Consider the following 19,235-nt stretch of genomic DNA (forward strand, 5'->3'; position numbering starts at 1 on the left):
CCGGGTTGGGACATGGCCATGGCCCAGAGGGCAGGACAACTCTTTTTGAAATGCAATAGGGTATTAGAGAGACAAAGCTGTCGGGAATCAATGTCCACCATGCGGGCTGCTTTCATTCGAGCTGATCGAAGTGACCTTGGACAGCGAAGGCTCAGGAGCCACCAGCTGCCATAAAACAAGTACTCACTCTTCTTTTTTCTCTACGTCTGTGGCTCCCACCCCACAAATGACAGCAGGACACCATGAATGGCAAATGAAGCAACGGGGAGAAGGGGCAGAAATATGAAAAAGCCAGCGGCGCTTGAAATGTACCTTTGAATGGGCAAGTTCACCTATGGAAACTGGATGCAAAGAACCTCCAGGTGTGCATGTGGCTAATGACCGGCCAGGTGTGTAGCTCTTGGGAAAACATCAGAGAAGCTTGCTGGGTGTGGTTCTTCCCAAACTGTCACTGAAGAGTGGCAGAGCGGGCCGCCTCAAAATACGCCCCTATGGCATAAGGATTATGTTGAGCTGATAATTTTGAGAAACAGCGGAAGCCTGGAGAAGCTCTGGAAACTATCAGAGTCACCCTTTTGTAAGGGAAAATTTACATTTATAAAGGAAATCTCCATCTGTAAGGGTGTCGCCCTCTCTGTACCGGGAAGAGAAAGACTAGACTCTAAATTCCCGGGAATCTTATCTCCGGAGAGACACCTGCACAATCTGCATAACAAACCTTAACTCCTATTTACTTGCCTTTTCCTGGTCACCTCCCCACCACTGGCCTCCCCCCATGCCTTTCTTTCTTTGGCCTTTAGCTGAAGATAGTATTTAAGGCCTGAATTCTAGGCCACCTCTTGGAGTTACGCATTTCCCATGTATACATGTTTGTTTTCCTCTTATTAATGTGTCTTTGGTCACAGAGTTCCTGGCAGAGGACCTAGAAGGATAGAGGGAAAATCGTTCTTCCCTCCCCTACTTCATCGTGACCCCAAATGCCCCATGGGAGCAGCCAAAGGCTCTTCAGCTGATTTGCTTTTTCTCTGGAGCCTTACCGTTTCTAGAAAGAGAAGGTTGGGTGCGAAGGGGAAAGACCAGACACCAACAGAAAATGACTCAATGATCGCTGCCATTGACCTCCAGGAAGAGGAAACCTACAAGGGGTCAGCTCCAGAAAAAGGGTTTGTGAGGTCTTGTTGTGGGGGCTGGCTCACATTGGGCCCCCTTCCCGCCTCGGGGATCCTCACCTTCCAACAGACAAGAGTCCAGCAACCTGAGGAGCTCCTCACTGTAGCGCTGCCCCCACTGGGGACCCCATGCCCTGCACTCTCGCTGCTTGTCTCTCCATCGAGACCCAGTTCCCAGGGATGCGTCCACTTAACCAGACCGTTGTGTGACCACATGCCCTCGGTGGCGCCCGCCTCTCGGCCCCCAGTCCTTCTCGTCACATTACCCTCCAGTGAATGTGTGCTTGTATTCAAGATAGATTTGCATTTTGGGGCGCCTGGATGACTCAGTCGGTTAAGTCCCTTGACCACCGTTCATTCTGTGCATGTTGGATGGTCCTAACAGGGACCAAAAGTGCCCTTTTAAAAATTGCCCGTGTTAAGAATCTTATTGGCGGGGCGCCTGGGTGGCTCCGTTGGTTAAGTGTCCGACTTCGGCTCAGGTCACAATCTCGCAGTTCATGAGTTCGAGCCCCGCGTTGGGCTCTGTGCTGACAGCTCAGAGCCTGCAGTCTGCTTTGGATTCTGTGTCTCCCTCTCTCTCCGCCCCTTCCCTGCTCGCACTCTGTCTCTCTCTTTCTCTCAAAAATAAATAAACTGAAAAAAAAAAAAGATAGATTTGTATTTTGGTGGCTCTTAAACTTTATTAGCACAACCATCGTCTGGAGTACCAGTTAAAAGAGAATCAGAATGAGCCTTAAACACTGAGGAACGTCACCCTCATTGGAATGACTTCAGACAGGGCTGGAAAATATTAGGGGAAAGGGCAGGAGGGCAAGACAAAGGAGGCAAAGCCTCATAGTAACTTCCTTTTTTTTTTTTAAGTTTATTTATTATTTATTTTAAGTTTATTTATTATTTATTTATTATTTATTGAGAGAGAGAGAGAGAGAGAGAGGAGAGGGGCAGAGAGAGGGAGAGAGAAATCCCAAGCAGGTTCCATGCTGTCAGCACAGCTCGAACCCAAGAACCCCAAGATCATGACCTGAGCCAAAACCAAGAGTCGGATGCTTAATCGACTGAGCCACCCAGGCCCCCCCCCCGCCTCAGCCATAGTAACTTTCTGACCCTTAATCTTGCCTTTAACACAGGAAGGGCCAAGGGTGGGTGTGGGGAAGAATAGAGAAAACCACAAGGTGCTTGTTTCCTGGAACACTTTCCCTGGGGATCTGATCTGTGCTTCCCTATCACCCCCCCCACACCCGCTCCTTCCAAGTTCATCCTCCTAAGTCCCTCATTCCCCAGCAGCAGTGAACCCGATCCTTCACGGAGCATGCAGGCCTTCTGTGTTTTGCCTGTATTTCACCTTCCTTTCCTCATAGCTGACTTGAATAATTCTCGGTTTAACCTTGCCTCACTGGTTCTTAAGGTCAGCGTGCACTTGCGGGGGTGTGCACCTTGGACAACCACTCTTAGGCTTCTTGGCTTAGAGACTTAGGTTCGATATCCAGAGTGGGACCCAGAAATCTGCTGTTAATAAGTTTGTTAATTTTTTTATTTATGCTTTTTGAATTTTAATTTTTTTAAATTTACATTCAAATTAGTTGGCATATCATGCAACAATGATTTCAGGAGTAGATTCCCTAATGCCACACATAAGCCTTCTGTCCCTCACCACGTGACCTTGGGTGGGCTGTGTTCCCATCCTGGCCTCCAGTTTCCACAAGAGGATAATAAAGCCGGCCCCATCGTCTCCGGGGGCTTCTACAGGAGCTATCGAGACACAGGTTAATCACAGGGGGCTTAACTTTGTTGTAACTGGGTTTGATTATGACTCTAACCTTCTGTCACCCAAACTCACTCTTCATACTTTTTTGCTTACATTGCAGAATCAAATCCCGCAGTGTTGATTTTCAAAGAAAAGAAAAAAGGAAGGGAACAGGAATCTCGGAGGGATTCCACGACTGGTTTTCATCGGGACGGACTGCGTCCGAAAGCCCGAGCAGGGGGCTGATGCGGCAGGGTGGGTATGAGGCCGGTTGTAAAAGTGAACAAGCAGGGCCACGGTCTGGATGACTGATCGCGAAAACACGGGCTGTTGCATCAGCGGGCTGGAGTACGGCGGTCTATGGCCAGGTCCCACTTTAGCACAACCACAGCTGCTCTTAAGACCCTCAAATGCACCATCAGTGGTTCTGAACTTGGCATAATGACCGAACTCTGCCTTATCATCAGAGGGGAGGAGAACAGTGTGGAAACCAAAGGGGCTGAAATTTCAGCTGCTGCCAGGCGGCCCGGAGCCCCATCACACTCCCAGAATAGCCGGGCTGGGTTCCCGGCAGCCTCCGGCCGCACCGCAGCGGGGCTTCCGGCAAGGGAGACAGAGTCAAGGCCCCAGCAGCGCGGGGCAGATCAGCGGGGACTGGACGCTGCCCAGAAGCCAGCTTGGCTGGAGCGCCATCCGTGGTGAGTGCGGCGTGTGTGACGCTCCCGTGGCACCCTGGCTTTCTCCCTCACCTCCGGGTCCTGGCTGAGTTCGAGAGTCAGGGTGCCCTCAAATCCCAGGCGGGTGGTGGGGAATCGGCGGGGGTTTGGGGGCTGCGACTGGGTCTTTTGAATGCCATTGAATGAATTGTGTTGGTGGCTGGCGGGGGCTGGTGAAGGGCTGAGTGGCTCCGAAGGCAGGCTGCCCTGTGTGCAGAGGGGATGTGACTGACTGTAGGGGCCAGCAGCCACCCGGAGAACAGGGTCGGAGAAGGAAGAAAGGCCTCAAGAGGGAGACACGTGGCCCTGCCATACATAGGCCAGGCAACTGCTCGGCACAGCATTGCCATGAGGCTGGCTTCTGAAGCGAAGGGACTGTCCCGAGAAGAAAGGGTAGCTGAGAAGAGGCTGGCCGTGCGCTCGATGCCAGGTGCTCTGTGGCCAGTGTCCTTCTCCTGTGCAGGCCCGTCCAGATCCTTCATCTATTTATTCCCTCCCAAAGATTTATTGCAGCTCTACTATGGGCAAGGCACCAAGGGAACAGAGATGGGTCAGATACCCATCTTTCCTTCAAAGAGCTTCTACTTGTAAGATGCGTTCATTACCAAGGCAGAAGAGGGAAGAGCCGTATGAGAGGTGACAAAGGCGCTCTGCAGCATGGCCCGGAGACGGGCAATCCAGTGGCGTTCCAACAAATGGGTTTTAATCCAGGGTTTGGCCTCAGTCTTTAAATCTGTAAAATGGGGGTAATGATATCGGCTCTATTGAACTCATCAAGCTGTAAGGATCAAATTATAGAGAGAAGACACTTAAAAGTGGTACAGTGTTCTACAGGAGCAAGCAATTACGAGCACTGCGATATCAGACCACCTAGCTTTTCTCTGAACTTCCTGGCCTGGATTTCTGGCCCAGAGGGAGGCGGGGATCTGAGTACATGGTTCACAACAGCGGCAAGGCCAAGGCTAGACCCTGAGCCTGACCTCTCTCTTCAAGAAGGCAGCCTCACTGAGTTGCTGGCCAGTCAATCCAATATTCTGCTGATATTTACTGCCTTTTTGAATTGTGTGTATAAAGCACTATCCTGGAGCTTTGAATGAAATCAGAAGCCATTCCCCATCACGCCTATCGAGGGTTAGAGAGGCAAGATGTTTATGCAGAAGATATAATGAACAACGCAGAGCAGTGCCAGATTAGCAAATTCAAGTTCGATGGGGAGCTCTAGGGGAGCCATGGGGTGGGGTCACCAGCAAAACATTCTGCGAGGAGCACAGGACTTTGAAGGGGGACTGGTTCAGAGAGACCCAGAGGGGGCATCCCGGACAGAGAATGGGGGGCAGCCTGAGTAAAGCCACAGGAAGGCAAGTCCGGAGCTGACCGGACTTGGGAGCTGACCTCTCAGGCCGGAGTGGCCATTTCCTGTGGGGGAAAGGAAGGGGATAAGGCTGGCGTCTGGGTTGAGTGCAGGTTGCCGAGGCCTTGGATGCCGAGCGAGCGAGCAAGTTTAGTCTTTCACTTCAAGGCAGTGGGAACCAGGGAAGGTGTCAGCAGAGTGCCGGGATGAAGGCAGGGAATGTCCCCCAAAGGACAGGGGTTTGCAGGGTGACTGGAGGTGTTGGGGAGTGGTAGGAAGGCTGCAAGTGAGGTCACCAGTTTGGGGCCATTTAGCTGCTAGTAGGTGAAGGATATCCTGTCCCTGAAATGTTCTCAGATGTGGGGGGCGGGAGACCCTTCCTGAAGGTAAGAGGGAGCTAGATGGGGCACTGCGTCTACGTTTCTTTTTTGGTTTCGGAAGGGATTAGTGGGCTGAGGGGCCTGAATCCTTGGGCCTTCTGCTCTGACCCTGGTTCCTGGAGTTACTGCCTGTTGACAGCTACTGTCCAGACCTGGGCACTCAGAAAATCCAGTTCTCTTCTCCACTGGGAGTTGGTTAGTGGCCACTGAGCCATGGCTGGAAGGGGCGGGGGGGGTGGCGGTTGGCAGAAGCAGATTTGTGGCCAATGTGGATGGGCCTGGCGTCAGGTGACATTCCAGCAGGCTCTGCCCAAAGCCCACTTCCGGGTACAATTCCAGAGGGATCATCCATGGGCAGCCAGTTGTGGTGAATTAGTGTTTAACTTGCCTGCTCCCAGGACCCTGGCTTCCTACTTCTTAAGGTGCTACCTTGGTGCCTGGGTCCTTAAAAACAAACAAACAAACAAACAAACCCAGGGGGCACCTACTATTTCAAGCACCGTTCCTATAAGCCTAAGAGAAAAGGAGACTTGGCCAGACAGAGTAGCCTGGGCAGTAACCAGTTAATATGGAGCCTGGGAGCAAGGAGAAGTCAAACGCACAATCTGTTTATCAGCCAGCTGTGGGGCACCCAGCCGCCTGGCACAAGAATCCAGGTCCCTACCTGTCAGGGATCCAAGAACCCCACCCCCAGCTCAGTGAGAAACCGTTCTCGCTTCACTGGGGCCAGGCCACAAGACCAAGGGCACTCAACCCCCAGGGACGGGGAGGAGGAATGACTGCTGAAAGTGATTCCGCCAGCTGAAGCTGCATCCAGGACTCGTGCTACCCGTGCAAGCGGGTCTCTCTAGGAAGCACAGCTGACCTCTAGCCTCCCCTGACCACCCGGTGCCCCAAGCCAGGACATGGAATGTAGGGCATTGCTGGCCCCGGGGCGGGGGTTGGGGGGAGACGGACTTTTCCAGAAGGCACTGGGGCTTGCCTGCTTCCCAAGGCCTCCGGCTCTGGGCAGGGAAGGTGCACACTGTTTGCAAGGCCCCTGCTGTGAGGGGAAGGTCTGCAGGGAACCACCCTCCAGGGGCTGCATCTCAACTCGTGCTGCTACTGTCCTGACCTTGAAACAATGGAGCCACCACCACGTGACAGACTCTGGGCCAGACCCTGGGGACCCAAGATGAGTGAGACATGCCTCCCTCTTGTGAAAGGCACAGTCTAGTGGGGGGGTGGGGAGGGGGCGGGTGGACAACGGTTAACAAGCTTGATGAAGGTACACTAAGGTCATGATACATCAACGATGCATGATGGGCTGTGCGTAAAGGGGCAAGGCCCAAGGTTCTTTCTGGGGAAGGTGAAGAAAGCTTCACAGAGGGAGCCTGGAGCTGAGCTTTGAGGCAGGGTTGATTTTGTAAAAATTTTGGTCACAGGAAGGACAGGATGTTGGAGGAAGAAGGAAAAGCAGAGGTGAAGGCCCAGAGCATAAGGTTATTCTGATAACCGTAAAACAGAATTGAAAGGTCAGAGATGCAGCTTCTAGAAGAGTTTGGGCCCTCTTAGCTGACAGGACTAAGGTTCAGAGGGGGTGCATCAGGAAAGGAGAGGCTGACCTCTGGACACCTGTGAGAGGCAGGCTGTGCGAGGAACATTCTAGATTGGGCTTCATCTGGATGTTACAGCGAGATGTGGGGGAGGGGTTATCATGCCCATGGAGAGGAAAGTGCAGGCAGGGTGCCAGGGAGATATGGTGACTTGCCCAGGTCACACAGCTGGCAGGTGGCAAAGCTGCTTCTGACCCCCGGGCCTTGTCAGTCCCTCAGACAATTGCCGCCATGGATAAAAGTGGTTCTGATGGCCCAGCAGGAACTCAAGCACTGTATTAGGGGAGGCGGGGAGCTAGACACTCCCCCACAATCCCTCAATCCCGGATCTCTTTGAACAGCGGGTGGGCAGTATCCACCAGGGACGGCTTCCCAAAGTGTTATTTTTTGGTGAAAACCAGGAGTTCATAAAGGCTTAGATGCCTGTGGGTCATTAAACTGGGTGAAGGGCATATGGGGGGTGGGGTGCAGAGGACCCTGTACCTGGAGTCTTGGAAAGCAAAACTTCCCTTCTAGCTAATGCTGGCTGGTCCTGTCCAGAAGCACCCACCCCCGACCACGTGACTCATGGGGTGGGCAGTGCCGGCGGTACTCAAGATCTGGACCTCCCATCTAGCCACCCCACATCCAGCTAGGCCCTGCTCCAGGGACTCAAGCTGAGGGCCCCAGGGATCCTAGAGGCTGAAAGGGCCAGGTCATCTGCCCCAAGGGCCTTGCCTTGTTTTGAAGGCAGATCCTGTTCCAGAGTGAGATGGGGTGAAAAGGGACCCAGCAAACCGCTCTCAGAAAACTGCGCTACTTTTCCACGGCTATCCACTGCTCAAGGCTGGCAGGCCTCTTCCCAAACTCCCATCGGGTGACCAGGCACCCCATACCCCAACCTTACCCCTGCCTGGGCAGGGAATGAGGTGGGGGTAGACTTGCCTCTTGGGAGAAGCCTCCGTCCCGGAAGGAGTTCCAGAAGCTTGAAAGCAAACTGAGATGTTGGGTTGGAGCCACAGCTCACCGGCTTCCAGCCCATTTCCCCAGCCCCGCCCCCCGACTCGCGCTCAGAATTGGCTTTTCACATATGCTAATGAGCAACCCTCCCAGCAAACTGATTTGGGCATTAGCTGTCCTGTTAATGAAAGCTACTGGTCAGAGGCCAGAAGAACTTGCTGGGTCACTCTGGGCTCGCCCTCAGACACTGGAGGGTCGGGGAGACGTGGGGCAGGGGTGGAGTCACGGGAGGGAGACACGGAGTAGGGTACAACTGTGCAGCCGAACGCGCTCTTCCTCTTAATATTTAAAAGGAACGGAAACAATTCAGTGATCACCACACTCCCCAGACCTGCAAGCGAGGGCAAGGCACAGGGACGGAGGCAGGTTCTAGAAAACCAGGGCCCCACCGCCAGCCCCGGCCGCTAAGCAAACATTCCCTCCTGGAGTCGGAAAAGCCGGTGCGCGAGGGGAGGGGCAGGCCTGAGGTTTATCGCTCGGGCAGCTCCCGGTGATTCATGGAGTTTGACTCCTGCTGGTCGTAGATTGAGGCACCCAAACAGCCCCGGAGGTACCCCCTCACCTTTCCCCGCGCCCTTCCCCCCCCCCCCAACCTGGCCACCGCCGGACACCCGCCGCCTCCCCTCCCCCCGCTACCCCTCCTCCCGGGCGCTCCAGGCTGTGCAAACACACCCCGCCGCCCGCCCCGCCACCGGCTGGCTCCGACCGCGCGCTGCTGGCGATCCCCCAGGCAACTCGGCGTCACGAGAACAGCACCCCGGAGACCCGGCGCCCTGCCCTCCCTCCGCGTCCCCTGGGCCCTAGCCAGGCCCAACAACCTCTCCCTTCCCGGTGCGCCGCGGCCCCTCCGGGCCTTCCGTGCCGGCTAACTAGGCCCCTCTGGGCGCCCGCGGAGCCCGCAGCCCCAGGGGAAGGCGGCCGGAAAATCTCCTCTTGTTTACTGGGCCAGGGACGTCCCAGACTGGCTTCGCTTCCCCATTTCTGCAGTTCCCTTTCGGCTGATTCCTGGGGCCGGGGGGGAAAGGGTGGCAACCCGCCGATCCACCCCGACGCAGGGAGTGGGGGGTGGGGCGCGGAGAGGGGCGGAGGGTATTTGAACTCGTGGAAAAGTCCCGAGGGGTGGACTCGGAGTCAGGGCCGATGTGTCCCGGAGCGCAGGGACCGCGGGGGCCGGGTTAAACACTGTACCTCGGGGAACACGACCGTGAAGGCTAATTAGGACAAGTCGGAACAGGGAACGGGGACGCGGGGAGGGGAGCGCGCGCTCAGAGTTGGACTGAGTCTGGGGCGATCGCAGGAAATCCTGGCGCAGGGGAGTCGGGCCCAGGGCGACGTTTGCTCACTGTCCCGAGTGGACCTGGGCCCGGCCCACGCAGCAGGGACGCTCGCGGTTGGCCCTCCCACGCACATTTGGTGACCCCGGGGCCGGGGAAGGGCCGCGCGTGGAGGAGGCGGACAGTGGGTGTGTGGTGTGTCCACGTGTTCAAGCTCGGGGAGGGGAGGGGGCGCAGAAGGCGTGACAAAGACGGACTTTGTGTCTGAGTGTGCGCCTCGCTCCAGCCGCGAGCAGCGCGCTGTGCCCGGCGCGTGTGCCTCTCGGGCGAGCCAGGACGAAGGTGACGGAGGCTAGGGGAGACGCACCGAGGTGGCCCCCGCGCCTGGCCGTGTGTGCGCGCTGGGACATGCGGGCCGGGAGAGCCCGCCTGCGAGGTGTGCTGGGCTGCCCCCCAAACCGCTTTCCGGAGGGAGAGCCGAGCCCGGAAAGTGAGTGCGCGTGAGTGCGCGCTCCCGCGGGCGGGGGCGTGGCAGTAAACAGCAACAACACTCATTCCAGCTCCGCCAGAAACTCGGTGCTCCCTCCTCGGCCGGAAAGTGCGCCTCGCGGGAGCCTGGAGGTGAGTCGGCTGGGGGAGGGCCGGACGGGCTTTGTTGCTGTGCAAACGGATTGCACATACCTGGAGCGCTGCTGCCGCCCGATAAGCGCTTGAATGGAGGTGATGTCACGGTGATGCCGGCGCCAGCCCACCCTCGCCCGGAGAAAGGAACCGAGTGCGGGGGGAGGCCAGCGCTAGAAGGAGACACCGAGCGCGGCCAGCTCAGCCCAGGTCCCGGGGAGAGGCAGGCCCTGCGCCCCGAGCCCCGAGCCCCCCGCCCGGGCCCCGCCACCCCAGGCCAGGACTGCGCCTGGCTCCGCGCCCCACGCCGAGTCCCTCTCCCCCCGCCCGCGCCCGGCTTGGCGCCGGAGGTGGCAGAGTCGGGCGGGCGGTGCGTCCCAGGTAAGGACTCCTGCCTTCCCGCTCCGCCCTCCCCTCCGCCGCCTGGGTCGGGCTGGTTGGCTGGCGGTGGGTGCGGGCAGAAGCCCGAGGGCGGAGGACCGGGGGCGGAGGACAGCGCCAACTCCGCTCGGTCGCAGAAACTTTCCAAACCGGAGCCGGCTGGGGGACGGGGGTGGGGGGAAGCCCGGCGCTGTCCCGAACCCCACAATGGGTGCCCCCTCCACTCCGGCCGCCTCTCTGCGTGAGTCCACCGTCAGCAGTGACTTATGGGCCGGCGCCCTCTCCGGTGCCCGTGGATGGGGAGGGCAGGTTTCTGGGGCCAGAGGGAGTCGGTGAGAGAGGCTGGGTCCCTGCTCATTCTGTTCCGAAGGCCGGGGGAGCGCCGGTGTAGACCCCAGGAAGCGGGGAGGGAAATTCTCCGAATCTTCCTGTAGGAAGTTTGCAATCAGACCATCAAAGAGCCTCTACTGTCAGCTTGGCTTCTAGATCCCCGCTCCACTCCCCACCCCCATGGCTTTTCCAGGGCCTTTTGCAGCCGCAGGGGTTGGGTAGCGCCCCTCCATCCACCCGCCAACAGTTCTACACCCCGGAGAAGCCAGTCATCTCAAAGGTCGCGATCTTGATCCTAAAGCACAGGGACCAGAATGTGTCACAATAGGGTTTTGTGCTTCTGGAGGTCCCCACCTTGTGTCTTTCTATGTTTGGGGGGGGGGGGAATGTTGGGAAGTAGGGCACATTCCAGAGTGGCATTCCAGAGCAGACCCTTGGATTGAAGACTTCCACGTTTCAGAATACTCAGGAAATTTTGTCCCAAAGGCCCACTTGATGGGGAGTCAAGGATGAGATTCCCAGAAGCCCCTCCCTCCCCAACCTGGAGACCCCTGGACCTGAGTAAGATGATATGGCCTAAGTACCTAAGTACCGGACTCCAGAAAGGGGGGGAGGGGAGTGGGGAGAAGGGAAGGAGGTGGGAGCACTGTAGGTAGGTCCTAGCGTTTCTCCTGCTGGTCTTCTCAGTGCTGGCAGGCGGGGAGGGGGAGTTAGGTGGATGTTCTGTAGTATCCCTGGGTGAGCTTAGGTGCCTTTGAGGGGACTATCAAAGGTCATGGCATCCTTAAATGTAACCACTGGCTGTGTGTCTTTATCTTACTCTGTATCCTTGAGCCTAGGAGATTCAGACCGGGGCAGTGAGAAGCCCATGGTGCCCTCTTCAGGATGGTCTCCCAGGCCCTACGGGTTCTCAGATTCTGATGTGAATGGTAGGGGGTGAGGAAGGGGCTGTTCCAGAAAGGTGAGAGGGCCTGACCGCCTCTGATCAAGCCAGTCAGGGCCAGCTGGGCCTCTGAACCCACCGGTGCCTTGGAGGCCTCTCTGCTTCCCCCTGGAGAGGGAAAGAGGGAGGAAGGGGATTCTGGAACTGGATTGGGCTGACTCAGACCAGAGCTGGGGGCTGAGTAGCTCAGCTGGGGAAAGGCCGATTTCAGAGGTGATTAAAAATATTTGTATGACTGATTCCAGGGAGGTGAAGCAAAAGGGCCCCTTTGTCCAGAAAATAATCTGAGACTGGGCTATGCCGCAGCGGTGGTGTAGGAGAAACTCATGGGGCAGAAAGAAGTCCCCCTCCCCCTCCCGTCCTTGGTCCCACTGAGAATCTTGAAGCAAGGAGATGTGACTCCAGAATGAAGAAGGCAGGGGAGAAATGGGCACCGAGTCTGTTCAGCGAATGTTTTTTAAATGCCTCCTGTGTTCAAGGCACAGCGCCAGGTGTTGCAAGGAGGCTAAGATAAACAGGTCTTGTCCAGTGCCCTCCCAAACCTTCCAGCCTCGTAGGGGAGACATACACACAGAATTTTAACCATCAAGTCTCAGAAGACAGCCGGGAAGTGCAGGGCTCAGGGACCCGGTGGAGGGAGAGTCTCTAGGCAGAGCTGGGGCCATTTCTAAAAAGTCCTTCCCCCTTCTCCACCATCTAAAAGATGGCATGGGTTGACTGGTTGAATCTGCACTCCTGGAGGTCAAAGGACCAGTGCTGAACTCTTTTGAGCTTCCTGCTCTAAATCTGCTGGCTTCCAGGGATCGCTGCCCTAGGCCTGAGTTGCTGTATTCCTGTGTCTACCCTCACCCTTGAATTTCCAGGGGAATCAGAGAAATGGATTGTATCAGGGTGGGAATGGTTTGTTTCATCTGGGGCTGGTAAGTTTCAGGGCACCTGGGCAGTTTGGCCCCAGGATGGGGAGGAGGAGAGGAAACCAGTTCCTGTTTCCTTCTTTGGAAGTTCCCACACTGGCAGTGCTGAGAAGCTAGGAGGCTACTGGATGCCATCAGGGTAAAGGCATGTACTCCAAAAGCAAGATGGACCCAGAAGAATAAGTGACAGAGGGGTTGCAGAGCTAAATGGGACCGGGCTTGGGGTTTTTTTTGTAATGATATGGCTGTTATCAGATATGAACTTGTAGCGAATTGGTATCCTTTCCCCTCACCTCCAACCAGTCCTTAGATGTTATTTTGGAAACGATCTCCCAGACCTGTCCATTATGGCTTGTTACCTTTGGCCTTGATCTTTCAACAGGGGTGAACGTGTCCTCAACAAATCGATTGCCTGTGCTTTTTGCCGGCTTGAAATTGTAAAGCACAGCCCTGGTTATGCCTCCTTGGTGCAAAAAAACAACCTTCCGTGGCTCCTCATTGCCTTCAGAAAAATGCCCCAAACTCCTTCCCTGTAGCAGTTCTAGTCTGTCGCTAGCCACCTGCAGTCTCCCTTTACAAATTCAGTTCATACTTGAAGTTGATTAAATACTGAATAAAACACTGTTGAAAGATCTTCTCCATTCTGTCTTTTCTGACCCCTCAGTGCAAGGCTTCCTCCTCTGTGCCTTGTGGCACACCTTTTTCTCCCCAGAGGCAAATTCTGTTGTGGGGCACTTATTTTCTCACACCTTCTTATGGCTCATATTTTCTCATACCTTATCTCTCATACTGGATTTTAAAAACCATCAAGTCAGGGACTGTATTTGTTCATCTTCGTAGTTTCCAGAGCTTGGGCTTTGTTCCCCTTCCCTCCCCTGGCCCCTCCCCCCTCAGATGCACAGTAAATATTTTCTGATTTGGAATAATCACCTACCTGTTCTAAATGGGGACCAGCGCAAGGTGGTGGAGGGGGGAGAAGTGCTTGAAGATGTGCAAATACCTGGGGGCCAAATCGGAGTGGCTTTTCTCAGGGCTCACTTCCACATCTCCAACTTTACCACAAGTTCTGGCTGCTTTGCTGTGAGCCCCAAACGCCCAAGATGGGGTTAAATGCTTAGGAACCCATAGCATGTAATCTGCAAATTATATCCCCTGGAGTGGTTCACTGTTCCTCCTTACCCATGAATCCTCTGCTCTTTCTTTCCGGCACTTGTAAATATGGTTTATGCGTTATTGATTTACGATTGCACAAAGTCTCCTACAAAAGCTTATTTAAATGTCGATGCAGGGGAAGGCACGGTGCTTTTGCGTTACAAGTTAAGAGAAACTGAGCTCTGTGACCCTGCAGTTTTTTAGGAACGCAGTAAAGATGTTAGTTTATGAAGAGTTAACGATAGGTGGTATCTGGGGGAAGGAAATAGCAAGTTTAACTGAAAAATGAAGTAGCTCAGAAGGTCGAGATATCGACGGTATTTTCAAGGGGCTTGTAGGATATGTATTAAAGGACTTGGAAAATAGATGCACTTTTATTATGTCAATTTCACTTTATCCATGAGTTTCTTATTTTCCCTGATCCAGTAACAATACTCTTCCACTTCTCAATTATGGAGAGACGACGTTTCTACTGACTGGGATACAGGACTTTTGTTCACCTGTTAGAAATTGGGTAACGGGGTCGGGGGGGGGGGCACCTGGCTGCTCAGTTGGTTAAGCATCTGACTCTTGGTTTTGGCTCGGGTCATGGTCTCATGGTTCATGGGATCGAACCCCACGTTGGACTCTGCTGACAGTGCACAGCCGGCTTGGATATTCTCTCTCCTGCTCTCTCTGACCCTTCCCTGCTCGCTCGCCCACTCTCTAAATAAATAAATAAATAAATAAATAAATAAATAAATAAAAGAGAGGTCAGGTTAACCAGGGATGGTGAAAACATACGGGGGTAGGTATCAACCACCCCCAAAGGAGGAAGAAAGGAAGTGGGAAGAGGTGGATCATGCCATTCCCCCACGAGTCACTAGCAGTCATCAGTCATTGTCAGCCCAGGAAAGCTTGGTTGCTGTCTTTCTGGAGGGTTCTATAGGACCCCAGAAGTGAGAGAGGAAGAGGCAGGGTTACAACTAGTTACTCGAACATAACGGGTGATATGATGTGCAGTACCTACGTTTCATAGTATTTTTGAACTTGGCTTTTTTTTTTTTAAGTTTATTTATTTTGAGAGAGAGAGGGAGAGAGAGAGAATCCCAAGCAGGCTCAGCGGTGTCAGTGTGGAGTCTGATGCGGGGCTCGATCCCACGGACCGCGAGATCATGACCTGAGCTGAAATCAAGAGTCAGAGGCTTAACTGACCAAGCCACCCAGGCCCTTGAACTTGGCTTTTTAGAACATTTAGATTCTCTGTTCTCCAGGTAAATGTAAAGTCTCTCTTTGGACAGCTCACTGATTGGATGTTTCATTTCTCAAGAACCTGCCACGTTCTTGACCTCCACTTCACACAGGGAACATCAGCTGTTCTTGAGAGCGGGGGTTTCATTTTCTTTGCTGCTTAGCACTTGGTAGAGCCGCTGTTGGGACTGGTCCGATGCGGAGTACGTAGAGTAATCAGTTACCTTCCTGGTATGAATGAAAGATCTCTTTTTTGCCTTCTAGCTACTGCGCCTTAAAGTCTTCCATGATAGATGAGTTCTTGCATTGCCCTTGTCTGGTTCTTGCTTTTAAAATGTTAATGCCTCATAGGAGGATTTTTGCATGAAGTCATTAAGTCCCTAGCTGAGAAATTCGTTTATTTTATCCTTGACTCCAGCAACTGAGCTAGACAAAGAAGTTTGGATTCTGAAGAGGAGAGCTTGCCTGAAAAGTGGGCAGATGAAGGGCAGAAAAGGGAGGTGACAGGGAGGAATCCAAGGGAACTGTCTTCTTCATCTTTTCTGGCCGCAGGCTGCACCCTGTCACGGGTGCTCGTTAAGTACGCGTTGCGTGAATGAGTGCGTGGCAGATTGGCCATGGACGTGGGCGTCACAGGGGCAGAGTTGAGGGGCACGGCGTCGGGCCTGTTGAACTCTGGGAGTCTCAGGGCAGAGACAAACTGCTAAGTGGGTGGTATGCTTGGTTTTGACTTGCTCACAAACCCTCACACCAGCTACCAGAGCTCAGGGAATATCCGGATGCTGGATAGGCTAAGGGAACAGGGAACCTGAAAATTCAGTGACACTTTCCTCCTTCTCCATGACGAGGGACAGAGATGACAAATGGGCTTCATCTCACTTGCCTCTCTGGTCAGTCGATATGCCTCCCGGGAGTTCTGTGTCAAGAAGGATTCTGAAGCTCAGGGGACAGTCTCGTCATCAGATTGCACTGGCTGCCCTGGTTCAGGAGAGGGGAAAGCAAGAGACCTGTGTGTCCGAATCTGGCCGGCCACGGAGGACTGATTTTACCTTTTCTTGCTCTGTCTCTAGGGACCCGGCTGGAGCCTGGCCTGGGAGCCAGGATGGCCATCCCCAAAGCCTTGCTGACATGCCTGGGGCTGCCCCTCTTCCTATGCTCAGGGGCCCAGGCCCAGAATCATGTGCCACCCGGCTGCAGCCCGGACCTCAACCCCCTGTACTACAACCTGTGTGACCGCTCTGGGGCTTGGGGCATTGTCTTGGAGGCAGTGGCTGGGGCGGGCGTTGTTACCACATTTGTCCTCACCATCATCCTTGTGGCCAGCCTCCCCTTTGTGCAGGACACCAAGAAGCGGAGCCTCCTGGGGACCCAGGTATTCTTTCTGCTGGGGACCCTGGGCCTCTTCTGCCTCGTCTTTGCCTGCGTGGTGAAGCCGGACTTCTCCACCTGTGCCTCTCGCCGGTTCCTCTTTGGAGTACTGTTCGCCATCTGCTTCTCCTGCCTGGTGGCTCACGTCTTTGCCCTCAACTTCCTGGCCCGGAAGAACCATGGGCCCCGGGGCTGGGTGATCTTCACCGTGGCCCTGCTGCTGACCCTCGTGGAGGTCATCATCAACACCGAGTGGCTGATTATCACGCTGGTCCGGGGCGGCGGCGAGGGCGGCCCTCCGGGCAACGGCAGCGCTGCCTGGACCACGGCCTCCCCGTGTGCCATCGCCAACGTGGACTTTGTCATGGCGCTCATCTACGTCATGCTGTTGCTGCTGTGCGCCTTCACGGGGGCCTGGCCAGCCCTGTGTGGCCGCTTCAAGCGCTGGCGCAAGCACGGGGTTTTCGTGCTGCTCACCACGGCCACCTCCATCGCCGTCTGGGTGGTGTGGATTGTCATGTACACTTACGGCAACAAGCAGCACAACAGTCCCACCTGGGACGATCCCACGCTGGCCATTGCTCTTGCCGCCAATGCCTGGGCCTTTGTCCTCTTCTACATCATCCCTGAGGTCTCCCAGGTGACCAAGGCCAGCCCAGAGCAAAGCTACCAGGGGGACATGTACCCGACCCGGGGCGTAGGCTACGAGACCATCCTGAGGGAACAGAAGGCCCAGAGCATGTTTGTGGAGAACAAGGCCTTTTCCATGGACGAGCCAGCCTCAGGTAAGTGGAGGAATCCCCTCCCCGCCTGCCCGTCTTTCCTTCTGCACTGTTTGTGGCAGGACACGGGGCCGGTCTCCTGGGCAGAATGGAAGGTGCTTGGGTTTATCTGTAATTTCCTGCCTGAAACTCCCTGAATTCCAGATTTGAAAAGTTTTTTTTTTTTTTTCCTGTACTCCTGTAGTTCATGAATGTATTTTCACTCTAAAATTGCAAACACCACGGATAAAACTCCCCTCCCCCACCCAGCTGTCTTCCCAGTTCTACTCCATTCTTTCCTGTTCCGTCTTTAGAACGATCACCACTGATCGTGTACCTCCACAGGCCTCAGTTTCCCCACTTGCAAAACGGGGCTGATAATGGTTCCTGTTAAATAGGATTCTTGCGAGGAGTAAATTCATGCATGCGCTCGGCACTAGGAAAGTACTCTAGAAGTATTAGCTATTAGCTGTGTGTATTGCCATTAATTTACTATTGTTAGTACCCTTCCAGGACTTGTTTTTCTCTTAGGTATACATTCACAGTCTTGGTTTCTGTTAAAAGTCTTCCCAGCTAAGATTTTCTTCTTCTTTTTTTTTTAATCTTTATTTATTTTTGAGAGAGGGAGAGAGAGAGAGCGCGTGAGCAGGGGAGGGGCAGAGACAGAGGGAGACACAGAATCTGAAGCAGGCTCCAGGCTCTGAGCTGTCAACACAGAGCCTGATGCGGGTCTCGAACTCACGGACCGCGAGATCATGACCTGAACTGAAGTCGGCTGCTCAACTGACTGAGCCACCCAGATGCCCCTCTTCTTTTTTTTTTAATGTTTATTTATTTTGAGAGAGAGAGAAAGAGAGAGATATCCAGCAGGGGAGGGGCTGAGAAAGAGAGAGAAACCCAAGCAGACTCCAAGCTGACATCATCGAGCCGGACGCAGGGCTGGAACTCACAAATCGTGAGATCATGACCTGCGCCAAACTCAGGAGTCGGACGCTTAACTGCTTGAGCCACCACCCAGGCACCCCAGGATTCTGTTCATTTTAATAAAAGCTCTGTGCCACGTACCAATCTAAGCAGCACCCGCTATCCAGCTGGCTTGTCCCCAAGCTCCTGTCACGGCTCTTTGTTAATGGGATGGGGCTGTCCTGTTGGAGCCCAGCACTAGGGGTGCCGGCCAGCCATACAGCCTTGGAGGGGTCGGGCTGAGGGGGTTCTGGAATTGGAAGAGGCAGGGGTGGGTGAGGTTTCTGCAGCCTGTGCCAAGCCCCCTCTGGGAGTAGCTGGAGAAGCAGGCAGTGGGGGTGGGGTGGGGGATGATTCTCTGGGACCCTTGGCCAGTTGAGTTCCCAGTTTCCCAAGGGAAGAGTATTTCTCTGGCATTTGTTGGTCTAGCCTTTACTGAGCACCTACTGTGTGCCACGAGCCGCGCCTTTCCTGATGTGTCCTGTGGCGTGCGGTCTCGCGTGATTTCTTAGCCAGCTGGCTACAGCCCCTTCACCCGACATGACCAGGAACTGGAGGTACAGAGCCCTGACCCCCAAGCCCAGACTGGGCTGATTAAGATGTTTGGGGGCTTAAGGCTTTAATGCCTGACTGTCAGTCACCAGCTCTGGGGTCTCTGCTAGAGGTGCGAGCCAGAGGCAGGGAATGCTCTAGAATCAGAACTCCCTGCGCCTTTACAAACTGAGATGCCCATAATCTCGATCTGGGGGAAAGGAGTGATCCTTGTCCTGCCTGGCACTTGATCTTTGATCTGCCCACTGGGGTGGCCCCGGGCACAGGTGCACATACCCGAGCAGGACCGATTGAGTGCTTTGCGGGGGAGGGGGATAGGGCAGGGGGCAATTGGGAGGCCGGTGGGGGGGGGGCGGGGCTTGTGTGCACACTTGGGCAGGACCTTCCCTGCTCACCTCTGCTGCCTGGCCTGGAGGCCCGAGCAGTACTCAGCCTTTGTCCTCTCAAGGCAAACACTTCTGGGGCTGTGAGGGTTTTTCTTTTTCTTTCTTTCTTTTTTTTTTTTTTTTTTCTAAATGGAAAAATCAATGGAGCCGGCCCAGCACTTAGGAAGCCAGCCCTGTATAGTTGTGGTCCCTCAGAGCCGCGGGCCATCAGTCTGCAGGAGACAGACAGCCGCCCGCCTCTCCTTGAGGCACAGCCTGCTCTCGGGCCCCAGGGGTTGGTCAGCAGCTTTCCTCCGACACCCTGGGAACCCCAGCAGGGGAGAACAGATCAGGATGCCAGCCGGCCGAGGCCCGGGGAGGTATTCCTGGAACTGAAAATCATTCTGGAAACTTGCCAGCGTGC

General features: G+C 54.8%; 1 protein-coding gene across 7 annotated transcripts in view; it reads left to right on the forward strand.

Annotated features, from left to right (window-relative positions):
- Positions 1-3,488: 3,488 nt before the first annotated feature.
- Positions 3,489-19,235, forward strand: part of GPRC5C (G protein-coupled receptor class C group 5 member C) — a 37,087-nt gene continuing 21,340 nt past the window's right edge. For 3 of the 7 annotated variants that reach the window (XR_005783806.1, XR_005783807.1, XM_040452295.1), the window contains exons 1-2: positions 9,903-10,233; positions 15,873-16,955. Coding sequence is in view for 5 of the 7 variants with exons in the window: in XM_040452295.1 (XP_040308229.1) it covers positions 9,966-10,233; positions 15,873-16,955 (1,351 nt within the window). In the remaining 2 variants the exon portion in view is untranslated. Of the gene's footprint in view, positions 3,615-9,053; positions 9,853-9,902; positions 10,234-15,872; positions 16,956-19,235 lie in introns of those variants that run through there. The other 4 variants (XM_040452297.1, XM_040452296.1, XM_040452298.1 and 1 more) reach the window with 4 other exon arrangements.

The sequence above is a fragment of the Herpailurus yagouaroundi genome, unplaced genomic scaffold (assembly GCF_014898765.1).
Source record: "Herpailurus yagouaroundi ecotype Mexico unplaced genomic scaffold, PumYag 206, whole genome shotgun sequence".
Lineage (NCBI taxonomy): Eukaryota > Metazoa > Chordata > Mammalia > Carnivora > Felidae > Herpailurus > Herpailurus yagouaroundi.